We start from the raw sequence: 22,010 nt of genomic DNA, 5'->3' as shown, positions 1-22,010 counted from the left end.
TCTATAATTGTTGAGAACATTTCAAAAAATTTTGGTTGCTGCAGAAAGGGCGCAGCATTTTCAACTTTTATCCAGAACAAAACTTGGCGATATATTCATTGAGTTATCATGGTGGCGGTATCGCTATGCATACCATCGATATTTGTGAAATTTTCACAGAAGCCTTATGCGTTGAATTGACACTTTGAGCTCCACTTTCAAATGAAAATTGACAACATAAGTTTATTATGACTACAGCGACCATTTGACTGATTTGTCCCACTATGTTAAGTAATACCTTCTGCCAGGAAGAAATTCTCAGTGGCCATCATGGCCGACAAGGTCGCTTCCTCATGCAACGAATTGTGTGGAGACAGCTGTGGATCATGTGATTCCTTGTTGATGCCTCCAGTCGCGATCATGTTTCTGGTCTGATCATATCGACCACCATGAGAACACTTGCCCTGGTCACCAGAACCTGTCAATGAATTAATGAACAGAATGTTTTATCGAAGCAAGAAATTATTTTGGAATCACATAAGTTAATTATTTGTTTTGCATTGGAACAGGATTCAAACGCGTAGCTTTTATGCCATGAATCTTTGTTCACAAATTTTATAAAATGTCATCAAACGTCTGCATTATTACTCAATGTCATATTTTAATATTATTCATAGATGGTTAAGAGACATTTCTGATCTGAAGTCATAAATGGACACACATATTGCAATTAAGCAATCGAGTAAATATAAAACTTTTATCTACATTGATTTTTCTTTTATACAATTTTCTGTATGTTTTTGAATCTCTTAGCCTACTTTTTAAAAATTGAATGGATGTCAAACAAATATTTTTAATACTAATAACTCCGGCTCAGTTAAGTACGTATGAATGGATGGTTGGATCCATCCATCCATCCATCCAGCCAGCCAGCCAGCCATCCATCCATCTATCCATCCACCTACCTACCTACCTACCTACCTACCTACCTACCTACCTACCTACCTACCTACCTACCTACCTACCTATCTATCTATCTATCTATCTATCTATCTATCTATCTATCTATCTATCTATCTATCTATCTATCTATCTATCTATCTATCTATCTATCTATCTATAGTATATTGTATTTGTATCAATCTGCGTAGATAGCTAGGTTTCATCATACCTTTCGGTTTCTTCGTTTGCTGTCCTGATTTGTATCCACTAGTCAGAGTATCTGCAGCCACAATCAGATTACTGTCGCAGTCACCAGGTATTCTTGAAAAAAAAAGAGAAAAATTGTAGTAACCGCTCTTTTCCTGTAATCTAGAGAAAAAAGAGGGCAAAATACTTCGTCAGTTAAACTTGATCGTAACTTTAAAATCTTGATGAAACTCATTGACTTTGAGTACTTTCAATTCCTTTCAGTTACGTTCAGATATTTCATTTGACAAGAAAAGCGTAGCCGTGAAAAGTTTTAATATTTAGTCATCAAGTCGGTTCAAGAGGTTCAGTAAGGTTTAATTCACAATATTAGGATTCTGTACCCATTTCGACAAGCAGAATATAGACCATACATGTAGGCCTACCCGTCTCTGTTGACATTATATAAATATCCTTACCCATCATCACAGTTCGTGCAAGTGTTTTCAGAAGGCTTGGAATGGACAAGAATATGGACTCCCGATAAACCTAAGTACAAAATTGTATGAAGATTTGTGACTGATTTTTGGCCGCAAATGTTGACATTTTTAAAACATGTCTCTTTGGAAAGAATGGTACACTTTCTTAACGTAGCTTTCACATGGCTGCGAAGCGAACATAATCGTAGACAGCGAGTATTTTGTTCTGTTTTATTGAAATTCAGAGATTACTGGGATCACACAGTCTGTATGAAGTCATTTTCTCACGTCAAGTGACAGCGATCCCACAATTCGTTTTATATAGGGCAGCTTGGTGACTTTGGAAAGCATCAATAATTACCCAAATCCTCATATGGTATCGCGCCTTTCATTTCCACCCAATTGGTGTTGCTATAGAAATCTTGAAGGATATGCAAATATTCGCCAATCAGTGTACGAGCTGTGGAGTAGTCCGGCTCTGATTTCTGTAAATAACTGATGATGGTGTCGCGAGTGTTCTGAAGACGAAGATTACCTATCGGAGATTAAGAGTCACAATTTAGTGCGACTGTCAGTGTTTGGTTCATAAAAGCCGAAGCCATTCGAAAAGGTTCACTGACATTGCATCACAATCCGTGGTTGATCTAGATCACTGAAAACACAGACAAGAGGGCAAACAGGCAGTCAGGCAAAGAGAAAGACAACAGACAGACAAATGTTATATATATATATATATATACATATATATATATATATATATATATATATATATATATATATATATATATATATATATATATATGAATGAGTATACTTATGTCCTCATTGTGAATTAAAGTGCTCGATGCTAAAGGAGAGCGTTAAAAATAATAACACATGTTACTTCAAATACAAAGTAATAATATCTGTTACTTTTCATTTGAAGTAATTTCTTATGTGAGAGAGAGAGAGAGAGAGAGAGAGAGAGAGAGAGAGAGAGAGAGAGAGAGATGCAAAGTTTAAAGGCAAGAGTTACCTTTCTTTATTTTCTCGGCGTTGAAATGTGGCTCGGGAAAGAAAGACTGAAAGAAATCGACGTGCAAGTTTCCAGAAATCATTTCTTCAATAGCTCCTTCCAAGTCTATGGCCAAAATTTGTCCCGCTGCCAAGAATAAAGATAAATTCCAGAATATGTATTACTGCAACCACAGGCGACTCGTGGTAGTCGTTTTGAATGCAACGTGTATCCTTCAGCTACCAAGATCGGCTGAGTTTACTGCCCTAATAAACTTAATTTCTAACCAGCACATACTTGATTGCAATTTGCAAACGAGGGGTCTAGTCAACGAAACTGTGATGTACGTGATAGTTCTCGTTCTGGTTCCATGTGCCTTGCGCGCCAGAATGGAGTTTTACTTCGGGCAGACATTGCAATAGCTGAACAGTAGTATATTTTTAAGCATATGACGCAATCGTAAATATGGGTAGATGTGATTCATGTTGTGTACATTTTGATCAACGAAGACGTAACAGCACTATACTGTTCTTGAGGCCCCTCTGGAAGACGAGAGGCCTGGATTAAGGGGGGGACCCATGTGATTTTTTTTGGGGGTGGAGGAAATAGGTAAGTTATTATTTTTTTACCCACCTTGCAGCAATGTTTTTCAGCGGTAACTTCCAAGGAATATTTGACAAGCAGAGTCAAAGTGTTTTTCAAAATACATAATCACTAATCTAATTAATTTTTGGGTTTCCGGCTTTACACGGGCTAGCCGGCATATGTGCATTTTTCTGTTTGTCTGTGATTTAATATAGGTGAAAACGTCAGCATATCAAAATTAGACTACAATATATCAAAATTGGACCACATATATATCTTACATGGATATACTAGGCCTACATTAGATAAAAAATAAAAACAGTTAACCGCCGGCTACGTACAAAGCTGGGATCGAGGTTAGGCGCGGGGTACGGGCGGAGCGAATCCTTGACCCCGGGAACGCTAGCGCTTACAAACAGGCGAAGTCAGTCAATTTTTGTTTTAGTGTGATGTCCCATTGGCCGGCCTGTGAATGCCGGACCCTTGTCAATAACAACAGAGAAAACATAATTCACTTTTGTTGTCATTCAAGTAACAACTGATCGACACGATCGCAAGCGTAACACTCGTCCCTGACGTGACAATGTCAGCTTGGAGCGCATGGATACGCGAGCGCGTTCGTGTGTGACCGTGATTTTGATTTTTACGACTTTTAAGTCGTAAAAGTTGTAAAACTTTTAACCCCGCCAACACGATGGCGGGGTTAAAAGTCATTAATGTTAAAATTAGCCCGTAAAAGGTAGAAATCCAGGCTGTAAGCACCACAGTTACGGCCCCACAGCTAACAGCTACCACAATGTGCTAATGTACACGTGAACTTTCATTTTTAACTCCATGGTGCGAGTGAGGGTACCACTGCCTCTGTCCAAAACAGTACGTGTTAATATTATGCACAGTGCACTGGAAGCATATCTCTGCCTCTGTATAAGCTACTCCACCAATATGGATTTCATGTAGGATGATTAATCATTCGTGACATCAGTACCTATTGTCCTCTTTTCTTGTTATTTTCCTTGGTAGCATGTAAGTACCAATCAGGTCTGTTGTCGTAATTACAGTGGTACAAGTATGACAAAGAAAACCGGGGTGTGGTAGTAACTGTAAGTTAGTAACACCCAATGGTCGTCGCTGGTGAAAGTGGTAAATGTATAACCACCGCCGCTATCGGCAACCATGAAAGCTCCAAAATGACAGAAATTGGGGAAAAGCTTATCAGTGGGTACCGTACTTCATGATCACAGGGGCATATCTTTATGCGCAGAGAGTCGGAAATAAATATTTGTGAGCCCGATAACTTCAAATATATCTTTGTAATGACCAAGTTGGCGCACACAAATTCTCTTTAACCTGTCTACCAAGTAAAGAGAGTGTACTTTTAAAAGTTTATCTATTTGCAAGTATTCCCTTTTTAGCAAATGTTTATTCGGTCCATAATCATATGACTGATAAATGATTAAATAACCACCTTTAACGTGAATTGGAAGAAAGTATCATTTTCCTTTATGGAAATATACATAACCGACAAAACCTACAGCTGTAAGGAAATTGAATACTCAGACGTTCTACTAGATTAAATATGGCACTTGGTAACGGTTAACCGTTAGCTTGGAGTCGGAAAAATAGGTCGCGTATGCAAGTAATTTTATTTTTATTTTCAATGACCAAAAAGGTAATTGTGAAAGTGAAGATAACATAGCCTCGTTATCTCTTGTTTTCTCGCATTGAGGATTGCCTAAATTGTAGAATAAAAGAGTTGAGTTTCTCTTCTAGTTCAGACTATGTAAAAATAGCCGCTTTTCAAAATCAACTGCGACCATTATATCTTTTTTCCTTTTGTATAATGCACAACAGTATCTCTTATAAGGCATCCCAACTTGGAAAAAAAATGTTTGTGAGCCCAGTACAATGGGAAAATATCGACGAAAAAGAAAATCTAGACAACACTTACCTCCGTAGTAGGCTGTACACAAACTTGAAGACGTCAAAGGCTCCAGCGATACTAAATCACCGGACCGGATCGAACTTCTGGTCGAGGATTGGCTTCTAGATACCTGGCCACTACCCTCAGTAAAGCACGGTGAGATATTGTTTTGTGTGTAAAATCATCTTCTGGGGCGCTTGTCTTGCTCACGATGGCGTAGAATGCTTCTGTGCAATTTAGCGAACTGGAAATTAAAACCAATAAAGCGAAACAAAGGACGCGATCAGACATCATATTGTATACCGTCGAGTACAAGGAAACGTAATGGTTGCAACTTTCGTTACACATGAATGATTTAAAGACGCACTACGCCCAAATTTGCATATTGAAACAGCTTTACCTTATTTATATTAGGTTCGCACCCCAGATACATGCACATTTTTATTTGGCCAGTAGATTACACGGAAGTTGTAAAGCATGGGAATTCAGCATTTGACCTACCCCCTCCCACCACCTGAATTGAATATCTGTCCACGATCTTCCATTGTCTAGTCATAGTAAGACACATTATTTCACTTTAATTCTCAGAATTTAAATACATGTAACAGAGCTAGTCATATTCCAAGTAGTAGTTGAGCTCTCGTCACAATCATTAAGAGTACTACATCTCCCCCTTAATTTGATAAGAAGTTGAAACATAAGAAGCATAATCTTACATACGTACATCTTATCAATTTAAAATTATGTCTGGAAATATAAGAAACAGTGACAAAATTCAACTTGCAATAATTATGTCCGAAACCAATAGCGTTAGATATAAGGAAAATTGGTGTTGCAATGAGATCAATTATAAAATACGTACAGGCACTTAAGGAGCAGCGTAAACAATAACAGTTTCTTTTAGAACTCCTCAAGCAAAACATTTAGTTTGCTCTTCTCCATACCAGGATTGTCACTATTTGTCGTCTGCGTCACTATGACTGCTATTTCTGAATATGCGTGCCGTGTATCCGTCTTCTGAACAATGGTCGGTCAAGGACGCTGGGTTTCATTTCTACGATGGTCGCTCTGTGGTAATAGAGCACTTTTTTAGCGGTAAAGCTATTCCAGAAATCCACCCGTTGATATGATACGATAGAACCACCTACGCAGGCGCATGTCGATTTCGGTACAATGTGTCCCGTATTGCACTCGCCTAAAGGAACCGTCATTAACGTTTTCGCGAGGGCTAGGGGATTACTATAACTTTACTGATTTGGGGAAACGTTCTTTCGAATCCGCCAGCCGAGCCAAGATAGATTTAAGAGGGTAATCTCATCTGCAAGGAGCAATTTTTAATAAGCAGCTGTTTTCGGGAGGTACTTCCATGTTATGTGTAAATAAGGAGCGTTCAGTCATTGTGGTCGGGGTGGGCCGGACAACTCTACTTGTGCATCAATCAAAATCAGAGAACCCCCACCCATTGCCCCCCCCCAAAAAAAAATAAAAATTGATGATCCCCTTTTAAGATGAAAAAAGTTTAACCCCCCTATTTGCTTGAGTAAGCATTGATCCAATTTGAATGGTAACACTGCCTATTACCGGTGTATAGCGAACACCTATTACCTGGTCATGAAGGCTATAGCGCGCGTCTATTACCACGAGAGGCCGTGCGTTACCAGAAACACATCGCTTTTCCCGTAGGCCGTATAGCGATGTGTTTCTGGTAACGTAAGCCCGCGAGGGATAATAAAACTGGCGCTCTAGCCCGAATAAATACCGGGTTATAAAACATCACATGTTCATGATGTTATCGTTATCTTTATGTGCTTTGATGCATTCTTTGTGGTAACATGTCATGAAATTTTACAATAATTAGACTTACAATATTGCTGCTACATTTTTTGCACATCATATGTTTTAATGAAAACTCATGTACTTGGGAACGAAACTGTGTCCAGCACGGGCTAGAAACATGAACGCACGTATTATTGTCGTGCAGTGACAATGTTATCCATAAATGTCTAGTTATCATGGATGTTTACAACACATCCATGAAAGTGATAGTTAATGGTCTTTTTTCTACGGGTTACTTCTTGTTGAGATACAACATTGATCGGCAAGACAGGTGAATTTGTGTCCGTGATCTGAATACTCTATCGTCGTGGCGAAGAAGCGAGAGACGGGGTAAGTAGAGAGCGAAGTGTAAATGTGACAACTTAAATTAAAGTGAAAGAGCTAAAATTGCATTATCGGAAAAAACGGCGTATAAAAACACATGGGTGTCATGAGATAATAAATAACGTTTCGGGCTCGACCCTCCGATCTAAATGAACAAAGGGAAGGTTTAAACAAACTTTGTTTAAACTATGTGATCTTGTAAGATTCGACTAGGGAACTCTTGCCCAGAGTGGGGAATCTTCGTCCAAGTCTGCCAGCCCTGAATCTTAACTCATCGATTCAACACGGGGTCCGTCTATCGCTACCGCCGAGAATTTTACCAAGTGCCTTTCATCCGTTGGAAGGGAGTCGCTCGGTCACTTCAGGTCGTCAAGTATTTCGCCAGTAGCGCCAACAACGACGCATTTTATAGCCTGATATGTAGCGCTACACTCGACAAGCGACAGCACTCTTTGTTCTGAACGAAATTGTGAGCTCACACAACAGACCGACAATTTCTGCTTGAAAGTCCATCCCATTGCTTGCAATCGTATTCCCACAGTTAGAATTTTCCATATTTTAGTGCATGTCACAAGGAAAATGACAAGATTATTGTTGGTAGCAAACATGCTTACAAGCGTGACTTGGATAGTCGATCGAAGAGACGGGATCGAAGTTTGAAACCTAAGGCCTGATAGCTAGCTGTGGGTTGTGTTTTCGGACGGGATTAATGCCTTTTACGGGCTGGTTTTGACTTTTACGTAAAATTCAAAACCAGCCCGTAAAAGGCAGAAATCCTGTCCCAAAATATCACAGCTATATGTGGACTCAGAGCTCAAGACCCAACATCCGTAGTATTGTAGAAAATATGTGTATTCTCTTCACGACTACCGATGTTCAGCCTCACACTTCAATCCCGGGTCTTCGATCGACTATACGAGCAACGCTGCAAGCACCTGTTGTTATTACCAGCGGAAAGCCAAAACAAATCAACTGTCGACAGCAGCTGACATCTTGGTGTTCATTTTGGCTGCGCCAGTAATAAATATCGTCGTGAAAGTACACGTTCTGCAAATGTAGGTTACTTATTCAGTTTATGTTTCTTTCCATTTCCGATTTACCTCCGCCATATGTCAGTGCTCCAACGACTAAGTAATACGCTTTTTAAGGTAAACTTTCCATGTCTTCCAAATTGACAAGACGTCCGTACAATGTCCGGTGATTAAATTCCAACTATGCCATGAACAAATACGTCATAATCGTTTAGGCTAGACATGATACTGCGCAGACTTTAGTCTGTTTTCACATGCACTAGCCAGGTTTGTCGTCTATGAACAAAAAATACCAGGATTTATTCTCTGGTCGTTCTCTGTCACGACAACCCGCATCTACATCATCACTTTGTGCGTCGAGGAACTTTTTTGCGTCGATCTTCGATGTCCCCGTCAATGTAAACAACATGCATTGCGGTACGTATTTCTCCCGCGATCGAACTTTGTCTGACGCACAACTTCCATAAAAACCAGTCATAATTTCAGAGTCTGACAAAAAGCCAATGTGTTGCAAATTGTTATCAATATGGGGGTTCGTATTCGTATAGACAAGTGTTCAGACTCCACCGCCGTCTGAACTTTCGACGCACAGAGTATTTCACATGCATCCCTTTGCAGTTTCCACTTCAACAAGGCGGGGTCAAGTGCTGCGTCCAGGCCGCATGAGAGCCTCAAAAGTCTTGCAATGAAGTCCATATTTTCATAGACTACGATAATAATATTTTGTTTCAAAGTATGACATCTTTTTATTATCAGTTATGGAAAATTTACATCACAAGTTGCTGCAGCATTTTCAAACAAGACGTCTTTTCGAAATCCTCTAAAAATTCAAGAGCTAATTTATAATTGATTTTTTCGTCTTTGAGAAATAGAGTGATGTCGTCAGCTAACTGTGCTATTTTAACGACATTTCTGTGCAAATTGTCACATGATGGCAGTTGTTTACGTTCTATATGTCAGCACATTGACGAATTTTACAAGCCAATACTTCTACACGCATCACAAAAGCAAAGCACTTAGAGGGCATGTTACATCCGATAACGTAGTAACTAACCGATAACGTATCAAACCCGATAACGTAGTAAAAATTTACCGATAACGTAGTAAATCAACCGATAACATAGTAACGAACCGATAACGTAGTAATTTTTTCTAACCGATAACGTAGTAAAATTTACCGATAACGTAGTAATTTTTCCTAACCGATAACGTATCAACAAATTTAGGCCTACCGATAACGTATCAAATCAACTGATAATGTATCGGATCAAGTGATTCCTGGGAATAGATTCATAGGGATAGATCTCTCCTCGATCAATCGATCAACCCATTGATTAATCGATAGATCAACCGATTGATTCGATGGATGCTCTGATGTATCCATCGATTGATATTTCTATCGATTGAATGATTGAATGAATTGATCGATTCCTCGACTAATAGAACGATTGACATATATATATATATATATATATATATATATATATATATTATATATATATATATATATATAAAGAGATAGTGTATCAAATCAACCCATAATGTAGCCAAGTGAACATAACGTATCAAATCAACCGATGACGTATTAAATCAACCAATTATGTATCAAATCAACCTATAACCTAGCCAAGTCAAAGAGTAAAGATTCCAATCAACTGATAATGCATCAGTCAACAATAATTATCAATCGACCAATAAAGTATTAATAATGGAAACTAACTGAATATAAACGAGTGTTGTAGCTTTCCTTTTTTTAAAAATCAATCAGTTACATCTTCAGAGTTACATATACTTGGAGTATACTGTTTTCGTGATAATACTCAGACATCACAAATCGAATTTCATCAATTTGGGAAATGCGAACTAATCAATAAGTATTCCTCACATGTGTTTTGTATCTTTAATTCATACTGCAGGAATACTTATTGATATTCGTTACTTGCAACGTCAGTATATCAAAATGGCAAAAGTCTTTACAATGTAACTCTCATTCTGGGACTGAATTACAGGTAAATCTGGACTCATTGTTCAACTGAATTCCCTATGATCAAAATTCATTAATTTTGCAAGTTACTCCTGTAAGCAAGCTAAGTCAAGATATTTTGTAGACAACATATTGCTTATTCTTTCCTTTTTATCCTTTCTGTCGTGATTCACGTCAAGTCACATCTTATTTGAATTAGGATTACAAAGACTTCAAAAAATCATCGAGTAGTTGTACATAGTATAGTGCTGATAGAAAAAAACCGCTTAAACCAGAGTTAACTCATACATTTATATTAGGTACCTGCATATTAATCACTGATATGCTTACCTTTTTTCAAATACATCCGATGGAGACTTTGAATAACATCAAAATCGTCAATTGTACGAATAAATCATTAATACTCTTTGCTTAATCACTAATACGCAGTTACTTCTAACAGTGACGTATGCAATATGTGTGCGAGATTTGCGTTGTTGGCTATCGGTGATTCCCTTTTGTACTGGTCCGATTACTTTGTTAAAAAAAAGTTTTGTAGTAATCACATATTTACGGGGAGCAAAATATTCCCACGACTTGCCTTTATAACTTTGTGCAGCACAAACGACTAACTTGATCTAAATGTTGTTAAACTACCGGAATGGGTTTGGAAAGTTGTTTCTAATCTTGCTATTACATTTCTGTCTGAATTGTAGCCGATACATACACGTAATAGTTTTCTATCTGGGTATAGGGTTCTCTGTGTAAACCAACAGCCGCTCATTCCCCTGCCTATGTTTCATCAGTAATTACACTATCTCTTTGAATTTTAACTAAACTGTATAGTTACCATAGCAAAACTAGAAACAACTTCCCAAACCTATTCCAGCAGTTTAACAATATTTAGATCAACTTAATTGTTCGTACTACCATGAAAACAGTCGAAACACGATTGATTTGCTGCAGAATTTTGTAACAATTTACGCTAAACGGAAAAATAAAGAGAAGAAAAACACTGAGTATGAGACAATGTCATAACAAATCGCCCTTTAGATCTATCTATCTATTGACCGATTTATTGAAGCGATCTATCGATTAATTGAGCTATTTTCCTATCGAATTGATAGATCCGTCATTCTATAGATCGATCTGCTCACCAATTTATCTATCGATCGATTGATCGATCGATCGACCGACCCATCAAGCATCGATAGGTAGATCGATCGCTCTATCGGTTGAGTGATCGCTTTATCTATCGATATACATCGATCGACTTATTTATCTATCTATCAATCTATCTATCTAATATCTATCTATCTATAAATTGATCGATCCATCGCTCCCCATGAATCGCTTAATCCGATATCATCAGTTAATTGATACGTAAGTGGTTGTTTTGATGCAGTATGAGTTGACTTTTCTACGTTATCAGTTGATTTAATCCGTTATTGGTACATTGATACGTTATCGGTAAATTTGTTGATACGTTATCGGTTAGGAAAAATTACAACATTATCGGTAAATTTTTACTACGTTATCGGTTCGTTACTACGTTATCGGTTGATTTACTACGTTATCGGTAAATTTTTACTACGTTATCGGGTTGATACGTTATCGGTTAGTTACTACGTTATCGGTTGTAACAGGGCATTCTTGACGTATCCCTCTGGTCGATGAAAAACTCGACATCCAACCATTATTGGTTATACAACTTTTTACGTCAGAATTAACCATTTTCACCCCATCTTCTAAAGTCTGGGCCGAAGCCAAATCTTCGAATGACTGATGTATGAACTTCAAATTAGTACAATCAAAAGCTTTACAAAGTCTACGTAAAGAGCTACACCAGAAATATTGTGCCCAGAAGTATCATTATTCATATCGTCAACTAATTTTACTATATCACCAACAAATCTACCTTTTATGTTACAACCTACTGGATCAGTATTTGCAATATTTGAGATAACCTTTGGAACTCTGCTAGATAAAACTTGTGTCAATATCTTATAATCAGTACATGATAATAATGACACTTGCCTCCAGGTTTTTAAAAGCTCGGGCTTATTTTTCTTATGCAGCACCTCTCTGTTGTGAAATTGACAATCTGCCGTTCTTAAAGGCATTGTTGAACGAATCAATAATTTAATTCCCTAGTAACGGCCAGCTAACATAATAAAATTTGATGGTTAAACCATCATAACCGGGATATTTTTCTTCTTAATTTTTCATTTTACTTATCACCAAGCAACATTCTTCATCAACCCTATTTCTGTGTGTCTGACTCAACATGAGTAATTCAAAATTATCAATAAGTCATCAAAGCTGAGCGACTGCTGTTTTTCGCCATACAATTCCTATAAAAGCTCATTTCTTCCTTTGTTCAAAATACCATAGAGGTCAGTGACCACGTTCCCTTCCTCTATCTTGAGTTTAACAATATTTTTCTTTATTGCGTTGTTTCTTTTTTCTAGGCCAAAGCAATACTTTATGCTTTTTTCACCTTTGTCAACCCACTGAGCCCTCGCTCTGATTTGCCTGCCTTCCGCCTCTTTAAGTAGTAATTTTCCTCCATGGATAATCACACAGTAATTTCTCTTCCCGTTTTAACAGTTACTCAAGATCCTGTTTTCTACTCAGTTGCCGTCGGCTCTTCTGAATACTGATATTTCTGCACATTTCTCAATACAAATAACAAGCTTATTCAGGCTGCTGTTGAATTTCAAGTAATCTTGACCGTTCTCATTTTTTCTATACACAAAATAAAGAACTACAGCCATATGATCACTATAACTTTCTGGTATTATTTCACTTTTTTTATTTTTTTGTCAATCTCATTTGACACAAGAAAAAGAATTAGATGTAAAAGGCTCTATGAAAGAGGATTCCTCCGTCTCCAAGTATATTGTTTAACACATGGGTGAAGTTTACTATGACAATAATATTACTAAAAACGAAACCACATGAGTGTAACGGCTGTATATTCCTATAGAACTATGTGAATAATTTGCGGAAATAGCTAGCTCGAAGATGGTCGCCTTACTGTGGGTTCCGTAAGCATTGCAACCCGCGGGGGTCGGGCGCAACGTTACATAGTGTTCGCGCCGTTGAGATTAGTTTTCGAAAAATAGTGTAAATTTGTCTGAGCTACATTTCGTGGTCTATGCTAGCCTCTAAATCGTGTATACCTTTGCAGATGGTGCATGTTGACGGAGAGGTTGTCTGGCATTTGCTCCGTACTCTAAACGCGAACGCCGTGATCACCTGATGGACGACTAGAAATTTTGACAACTCGCTCACGGCGTATTGATACTACTCCTACAGTTGTTCCGTGCTGTTAATATGATAATCGGATCTTAAGGCTGCGTTCACAAATAACGTTGCGGGGGATGGGGAGTGGTGGACCATTGAAATCTTATTGTTTTCAGACCCCCTCCATTACCCTCAAAAATTGTCCAGTCCACCCCGTCTATCTGATCAAAATTTGTCAAGTCCCCCGCATTATCATATAGCCGCATACTCATTGGGGATTCACACAAAGAAAAAATAAACTTGTATTGGGCAGTTGTACTAGCAGATGTTCAACACTATCTGTTATTGGCACTTTACAGAACTATCTTCCTAAGGCAAATTCTTAAATTGATTCATTTTTAAATACTTCAGTACTGGTGGACTTTTTTAATTTTTTTCAGTCAAAGCCGACTAGATCTGGCCAGGCCAATGGTGCCTGATGAAGAGCACACAAAATAACGATCATGAAGGAGTATGCAAGTTGTGAATTCTTGGCTACATCAGATGCGACTTATAAGTTTTACATGGAAGCTTAAGCCCTTCCATCAAATAAACGTTTTATTCTCTGAAAATTTTTACTTTAATATTTGATTATTCTCATATGCCAGAATTCAAAAATCCGTGATAACTTTCAAGTCTCATGGTCCTCCATGTGTTGCTTTCTGGCCTGATCTTGTGTCATTATAAGTATGTTTCACGGTCATGAGCGTCACATGACCCGAACTCTTCTTCAGTTACTTCATAGTCAGAGCTATTTCTATCCCTGCCGGTGACAATGACATTGCCCATTGGCAGTAGCATGGCAGTAGCTGTATTAATAAATATTTTGACTATTATTTTATTCAGTTTATCCAACTGCATTCTTGTTTTACTTTCTACAGCATGTTGGATTGTCCAGTATTCAGCTTGCCAACACAGCCTGTGAATATGTACCCTGACAAATGACTTTCAGCCTGGACTCTAATTCAATTATCATCCAATATGCATACTGTAAGGGACCATTCAGTTTTTACGGCCGGGGGGCGCGGCAAAATCCAGGGGTTCATCGTAATTTTGGAATCCGCAAAGGGGGGGCCATCGCTTTTTCACTGGTAGGAAAGGGGGGGGGGGTCACAACATTTTCAAATCATAATACCTACAGTTCAATTTATGTCATGGCCATGATCGACCCTCTGTACCGGCGGGCCGCCTTCGGCGGCCCACTACAACAAATTAACTTTATGTAATGGCCCATGACCCTCTTAAGGGTAAGATGCCTTTGGCAGCCCACTCCAAGTAACTTTACTTCATGCAATGGCCATGATCGACCCTCTTGACCGGCCGCATTCGGCGGCCCACTACATTAAATTGACTTTATGTAATAGCCCATGACCCTCTAAACGGGATGACGCCTTTGGTGGCCCACTCCAAGTAACTTTACTTCATGCAATGGCCATGATCGACCCTCTTGACCGGCCGCATTCGGCGGCCCACTACATTAAATTGACTTTATGTAATAGCCCATGACCCTCTAAACGGGATGACGCCTTTGGTGGCCCACTCCAAGTAACTTTACTTCATGCAATGGCCATGATCGACCCTCTTTACCGGCCGCCCACTACATTAAATTGACTTTATGTAATAGCCCATGACCCTCTTAACGGGATGACGCCTATGGTGGCTCACTCCAAGTAACTTTACTTCATGCAATGGCCATGATCGACCCTCTTTACCGGTGGGCGGCCTTCGGCGGCCCACTACAAAAAATTCACTTTTAATATAATGGCCCATGACCCTCTTAACAGATGCCCGCCTTTGGCGGCCCACTCCAATAAAGTTTACTGTACGTAATGGCCCATGACATTCTTAACCGGAGGGCTGCCTTTGGCGAACCACTCCAATAAAGTTCACTTTATACAATGTCCATGGACATAGGTTGTCTATGGGAATGAAGTTAAAAATTGCCTTATAGTTGTCTTAACAGACGTTTGCATGGTTGTGGCTTGGAAGTTTGTGCACTGGCATCTCTGCCACACGAATGAAGTGCGCCGCGCACCGGAGTTCAAATCAAAACCGTGCGGGTAAATTTGACATATGGGTTTTGGTTATTTTTGAGCCGTTGGGGGCAGGGGGTAATCAATTTTTTTTGTTACAAAGAGGGGTGTCATCTTTTTTTCACGAAAAATGCAGGGGGGTTCTTCATTTTTTTGAACACCGGCGACAAGATTTTGCCGCCCCCAGGCCGTAAAAAGTGAACGGTCCCTAACTTGGTTTGGTCGAGTGGTGGTTTGGTCGAAATCGTTCCGGTATGTATATTGTTCGTGCTGATCGGTGCTATCCGATTACTCGTGTACGGGGCCAATTATAGCGCACATACAGGCGAGTGGTACATCATGATTCGTTACTTTAATCACGATACGTGTACATGATTACAATATCTAGAAAGGTCGATTGTGTACAAAGATGTAAGGAGATGTAAGGTGTAAGGAGAGAGCAAGAAACTTTATTTGATATACTGAAATACTGAAAAAGTATCAACAGTTGCAGCTTCTGCTGTTTTTTTACAAAAATTCATACATTTTTAGATTATTTCGAGACAAAAGTAATGAAATGCGACAAAGTGCTTCTCGATCTTGTTTAATTATTACTAACAATAGAACAATCGGAAAACATTTAAACGTTATTAAATTTTCATTGAACAACCAATCAAACCTTGGAATCGTAAAAAGGGGAACAAAAAATTTTCAGGTACCCGCACAGGTAGAGCGAAACTTTCAAGTCCCCCTCTACTGCTCCAAATATTCAAATCCCCCTGAATTCCTACAGCCACCTCCAACTGGTTTTGTGTTAATGCAGCCCAACGTCTTTATATTGATTGAATCAAGAGCGTTTCAAAGAAATGTATTTTTGATGCACAGTATATTTTATTCAAAAGAAACATTTTGCAGTACTGTAGGTTTGCATCATTTGCCTGTAGGCCTACATGCTATTTTGCTGTGCTTATTTTTTCCGCTGAGGCAGCGACATAAATAATCATTTACTTACAGAAGTTCAATCATGGATGTATCTTGCTTTTACCTCCATTGTTCAGCCATGTTTAGGCGACTATAAACAACTACAGCACACACTCCGGTGTAGCTACGTCTGGTAACAACACGGCATGGCCTTGTTGTGCCCCGTATGACACTCTTCGGTTGCCATAATCATAGATATACAAGCCAGTATGCTAAAATGTTGAGCTGCAGTCTTGTAATATCGATGAGCTACACAAACCGTAAATGCGCAATTCGGTGTAGCTGTGTTGGGTGATAACCACGACACAGCTCATGCGCTCCGTATGGCACCTCCTGGTTGCTAAAATGTTGAATCAGCAATCAATTACTAACATATTGTCAACTTTACTATCATTTATCACCAATGTTTACCAACACGGGACTCAGGCTGAATACTTAATATGTAGACAAATAAACAATTATAAGCAACATACATACATACATACATACATACATACATACATACATACATACATACATACATACATACATACATACATACATACAGAAATGTAAATGAGAATGAATATAAAAGACCCCCTAAACAATATACAAACAAGTAAATAAATAAAAACTTACGACTGTAAACAGATACAAGAAAACCAAAAACAGACTACAAATAATATTTGACAAACATGTTCGCTACTGGTAAAGACGGTGAGACATCTCAAAGATTGTATTCATTCTGCTACAGAATGATCCTTGATAGAGTAGGACCTTCTGGATTCAGGGCGATGCGTAAACTGATAAGACATCTCACACTTTCTAATCGGAGCTAAAATATCTGTGATAGAGAAACATGCAAAAGGCTCTAGAACATACAGTTTGGCTTCATGCGATACTTTCAAATAGTAACGATTCTCGTAACAAGTAACACGCTGGGGATCTGGTACGCCATTCAATTATGAAATCTCGTGTGTTTTAGGTTGTTCGGATTTGACTTTACGAATTGTCTGCTGCTCAACTTGAACAAGAAGTATTCTTTGTGATTTAAAAACCACCGTCAAGCAAATGGTCTTACTCATATCAATCATTGAATTTATCTCTCTGTCAATTGAAGTTCTAAATAACACATTCACTCACTCACTCACTCACTGTTGCCAGCAACATATGTATATGACGACAGGGGATGCTATTCGGGTCAATATAACATCGAATATATCTGAGCATTAACTTTCGTCCTAGTCCTGCAATTAGAAACATACCAATATACACCATGTTTCCTATTCCAAGACTTTTGCAACACGGTGCGTGAGAGTAATTTACCCGAATTATCCTGCTGCTGTTCACAACAGAGAAGACAACCATGCCTATAGGTTGTCAAAAAGTGCGGCAACGCAGCACGGACGCAACTTTGGTTAGGAATATACTTTATAACTATTGTAGTCATAATGTTTGGTACTGCATAAAAGTAGCTTTGAAGGTTTTAGACCAACGTACAATCTTCAGATTCCTCTTCTCCCGTTATTTTCGCCAGCCATACTGCGGTACCTCGTAAGATCTGAGATGAATAATTGCGTAGTCAGCACATAACGACAGGAAATCCTTTCTACTGCGAGTGGAATAAACGACGCAGTTGTTTAAAATAAATGCCCTGGTATTAGTATGTAAATCTTAATGTGACCTATATAGCGTTATGGAAATGCTACACAAAGCATAACGTGACCTACGTCTTGACATCAAGGAAAGAACTTTTTAAGTTTTGTTCATATTTACACCCGTGGCCACTTTACTGTTAAAGAGAGTTAATGATTGGCACCTACATCCTAGAACATAAATATCCCCACAAAATGTTCAGTAGTCCATTTTGAACTTTTTAATAAGATAAACACAAACGCATCTTCCGAACAAGGATAGAAGGTGGTCAATTGCCTTTTCGCATTACCTTGATTAGAACGGTGGAATTATATTACAGCTCAGCATAAGATGTTTAGAAGTGAAACGCGTATGATACCGGCCGACCTCCGATCAATGCTAACTCTTTAGCTCTTGTCGGATGCAAGTTAAGATGAAAAGCCGCGACAGCGACAGAGTCGTTAATAAAACAGTCTACGATTGTACTCCATCAGAGTCGCAATTGAGTTGAAATTCCCCTTAGAACGGTTGTGAATACAGCCACAGGGAAGCATTAATGAATTCTATGAAGACATCGTATAATATGATAAGCTCTTTGGCGCTGTGTAATCTTTCAGATTAATTTCAGTTAAGGTCAAAATTAACTGTCAGTCCCCGAATAGAATAAATTTCAAAAATATCCAATAATCGGGAAATCATGAAATTGGTTAGTTTAAGTTGACCTTTGAAATAATTGTGCCGCCGGTGCAAGCTTTAAAAGACGCTTTGGGTGTATGGAGGAAAATGGGAATACGGCCTTTGCCTATAGGCCTACATCTATCTTTTGACCTATGACAATTGACTCTTCGAAGATTCCTTCCATCAGATCAGCCTAAGCCAGCCATTATCGGAACACGATGTAAGATTAACAGGATATGGACTACTGTTCGGAACCAGCCTCACTGAAATAACATTTGCTACCAGAACTGATACTGATGATTTCCGCTGTCAAATGTACACAAAATGGCAAATTAACAAAGTCTCGCCCTCGCTCTTAATTACCTATAAGAGTACATCTCCGAAAGCCTCAGAAAAATCAAATAAATAAATAATAAATATTTGTGTTTTTAAAGTCGTACGTAACATTTCACTAATGTTTCCGATAACAAAATAAAATTATAAATTTTTTGAGACACCGGATCAGGAACGTACGGAGAAAGCCTTGTCAACAGTACATTTTCCTGATAAAGTCTGCAATTTTTGTACTTTTACAGTATTGGCAACAACACGCGCACTGAATTACCTGGCATAACAAAGACAATTGAAAAGGTACCAAGGGCACATTCCATTCTCAGTATTTATTTATAATCTACAAACAGACAAAATGGAGTTTACAATTCAACTCAACATGCGTAAGGGTAAGCAGCGCCTTGAATTAATCTACCAAAAAACTATCAACAATTACACATCGTTCTCAACTGTCGAACCCAATATCGCAAAAAACAACGAAATTTCAAGTGTCTATTGTCAATATAGTATTTTTGATCAACAACACCGAACATGTCACCATTCTCTTGAGTCTTGTAATGTTCGAGACTTCAACTATCGATTGAACGCATAGCCTGATAATGTTTCACCTACAATTTTGTTATTAAAGTCATAAAGTAGAATAATTATCTACGTTTGCTCGCTCTGCAGTTGGCGTAGTCAAAAGTCATTACCGTGTATAATATGAACACACGATTTCATTTCACGTAGACGTAAGGGAGCGTTCAGTTATTATAGCCAGGGTGGGCCGGGAAATTCTTTTGAAGACACTGTATTCTCTACCCTTGGTTAGTAGCTCTGCTGGTGGACAGAATTGTCACCGAGGATATATTTCGCCCACTTTAAGCGATGTATAAATTCATTGCTTCGAAATAAAGTTTTTGTGCGATGTGTAATAGTTGAGTGTGCGAGCGTGAGTGCTTCTGAACTCTACAACGTGTGGAGAGGACGCAGCAAGAAAAACGTAACAACTTAGCTCGGTGGTTGAACCACTCTTTTTTGAGAGTGGGGATTTGGCCGAGCGGTTCTGCAGTCTGTTGCTTCTCCGCTGCATGTGCACTGTAAAAATAGCGGACGCTAGACGCGTCTTTACGCGTTCAAAATGTACATGTCAGTGTTCAAATTTGAACGCCTAGTGTTCATATTGTTAACACCAGTGTTCATAATATTAACAATGATGTTCTAAACCTGAACACTATGTGTTAACAACGATCTTCTTCAAGTGTTCAAAAACTCAGCATCACAGAAATTTTACAATACTGTGAAACAATTAACAGTCTTTTGTGTTTTTTACTTTACAATGGCTATATTAAATTTACTATTGCTTCACTGTCAGGTAAACGTACACGGATTTTGGTGTAACGAATTTCACACTAAATGAAAATTATTTCCGGCATACAATTGCTGAAAGCATGTTTTTTCTAAAAAAGGAAGTATACAAAATAATTTTACACGTTTATTACGGGTTGAAAGTTTAAAAATCAGAAAAGAAAATCAGAAAACCACCATGAACGTTTTAATTTTAACATCGGCGTGCAAGAGGCGTTCTACTTCTAAACACTTGGTGTTCAAGTTTGGTGTCTTTTCCTATCCCATGATGCATTAAAACGGAAGTTGCGACATTTTTCTTGTAAGCGAACCCTGAAGTCGTGATCGTGCAGAAGCAAGACCAGAAAGGGTAAGTTTCCTCTCCAAAATAGTAAAAGGTATTAGATTTTTGAAGCATCTATATTATCGTCCTTTGAAATTAATTGTATTGTACCTTGAAATAGCTTAACTACGTGAAGAAACCTTTTTTCTTTCGTGGCTGCTATACCAACAACTAGCTGTGACTACGCAGTGGTACTTTTGGCCATAGCCTATCGATCGATCTCACTCGGGTCAAGGGTCATCAAAACACAACTGTAGCTATAACCCTTGACCTGAGAGCGATCGATACGCCTTGCATAGTACTGCTGCGTAATAGCAGCTAACACATGTCTTTTAGTAAACACAATCGCATGTAAAACATCGTAGAGTATACAATGTATTGTTTCAGCATATGAGAGTTTGGCTTTTTTATTTTAATCAGTTGATGACAAGAAGCAGCAAATATTATGTAACAGTATTGAAGAGAGGCACTGTACATGAAAGTCTCCCCTTTTCCTTAACCTAATCAGCCCCTTGTCTTTCATTTAAAGTTTCATCTCGCCATATTACCTATTGTTGCATTTTTTCAGGATGTAAAAAGTTGGTATAAAACTGGATAAACTGAAAATCGAAGAATTGTTATAGAAGCTGGTGGTATAGATAACGAAGAAGATGAGTGTACAGGTAGCTGTCTGGAAACAAGCTTGAGAACCTCAGTTCATCTCTAATGTAGATTTAAACTTCCAAGGGTCAGTAACTGAATTTTGATAAATTTCTGTATTTTTGTTCTGAATTAATCCAAGCTTTGGTAGCATGCTATGATCAACTAAATGTTGCCGGAGAATAAGCTTTCACAGACGTGTAGTCTTCCTTATTTAAATTAAAGCTGAAAGCGACAGACCATTCAGAGTAAAAATGTCCACTCTGCATTACTGGTTTTTCTGAAATTTTCACTCTGAATTTTCTGTCACTTTCTGATTCAATTTTTCATCACACCCCTTGCATCTGACGAAGGAGACTTCACGTCTTTAAAAGCTTATGCCCTTGTAACTTTTATTTGATCATAGCCTGCTACCAAACCGTAGATTATTTTGTATTGTAGCTCAACACGTCTCTTGTACTTAGCAAGTGGTTTTTTGCTTTGCTGTCAGCTAAATATGTGGATGTGTAGCATTGTCCTCAAATTTGTACATCCAAAGGCTTTTCTTCAAAACAGCCTG

At 38.4% G+C, this 22,010-nt stretch overlaps 1 protein-coding gene across 1 annotated transcript in view; it reads right to left on the bottom strand.

Moving 5' to 3' along the window:
• The window catches only part of LOC139117712 (von Willebrand factor A domain-containing protein 7-like), a 40,303-nt gene that overhangs the window by 482 nt on the left and 17,811 nt on the right, over window positions 1-22,010 (bottom strand). The window contains exons 2-6 of the mRNA XM_070680955.1: window positions 2,602-2,727; window positions 1,948-2,121; window positions 1,587-1,656; window positions 1,151-1,242; window positions 278-457 (exon numbers count right to left, since the gene is read on the bottom strand). Of these exons, the coding sequence (XP_070537056.1) occupies window positions 278-457; window positions 1,151-1,242; window positions 1,587-1,656; window positions 1,948-2,121; window positions 2,602-2,727 (642 nt within the window). The remainder of the gene's footprint in view (window positions 1-277; window positions 458-1,150; window positions 1,243-1,586; window positions 1,657-1,947; window positions 2,122-2,601; window positions 2,728-22,010) is intronic.

This window comes from Ptychodera flava, chromosome 18, assembly GCF_041260155.1.
Source record: "Ptychodera flava strain L36383 chromosome 18, AS_Pfla_20210202, whole genome shotgun sequence".
Taxonomy (NCBI): Eukaryota; Metazoa; Hemichordata; class Enteropneusta; family Ptychoderidae; genus Ptychodera; species Ptychodera flava.
The sequence above is the reverse complement of the archived record's forward strand: the minus strand, read 5'-3'. Positions and strand labels throughout refer to the sequence as shown.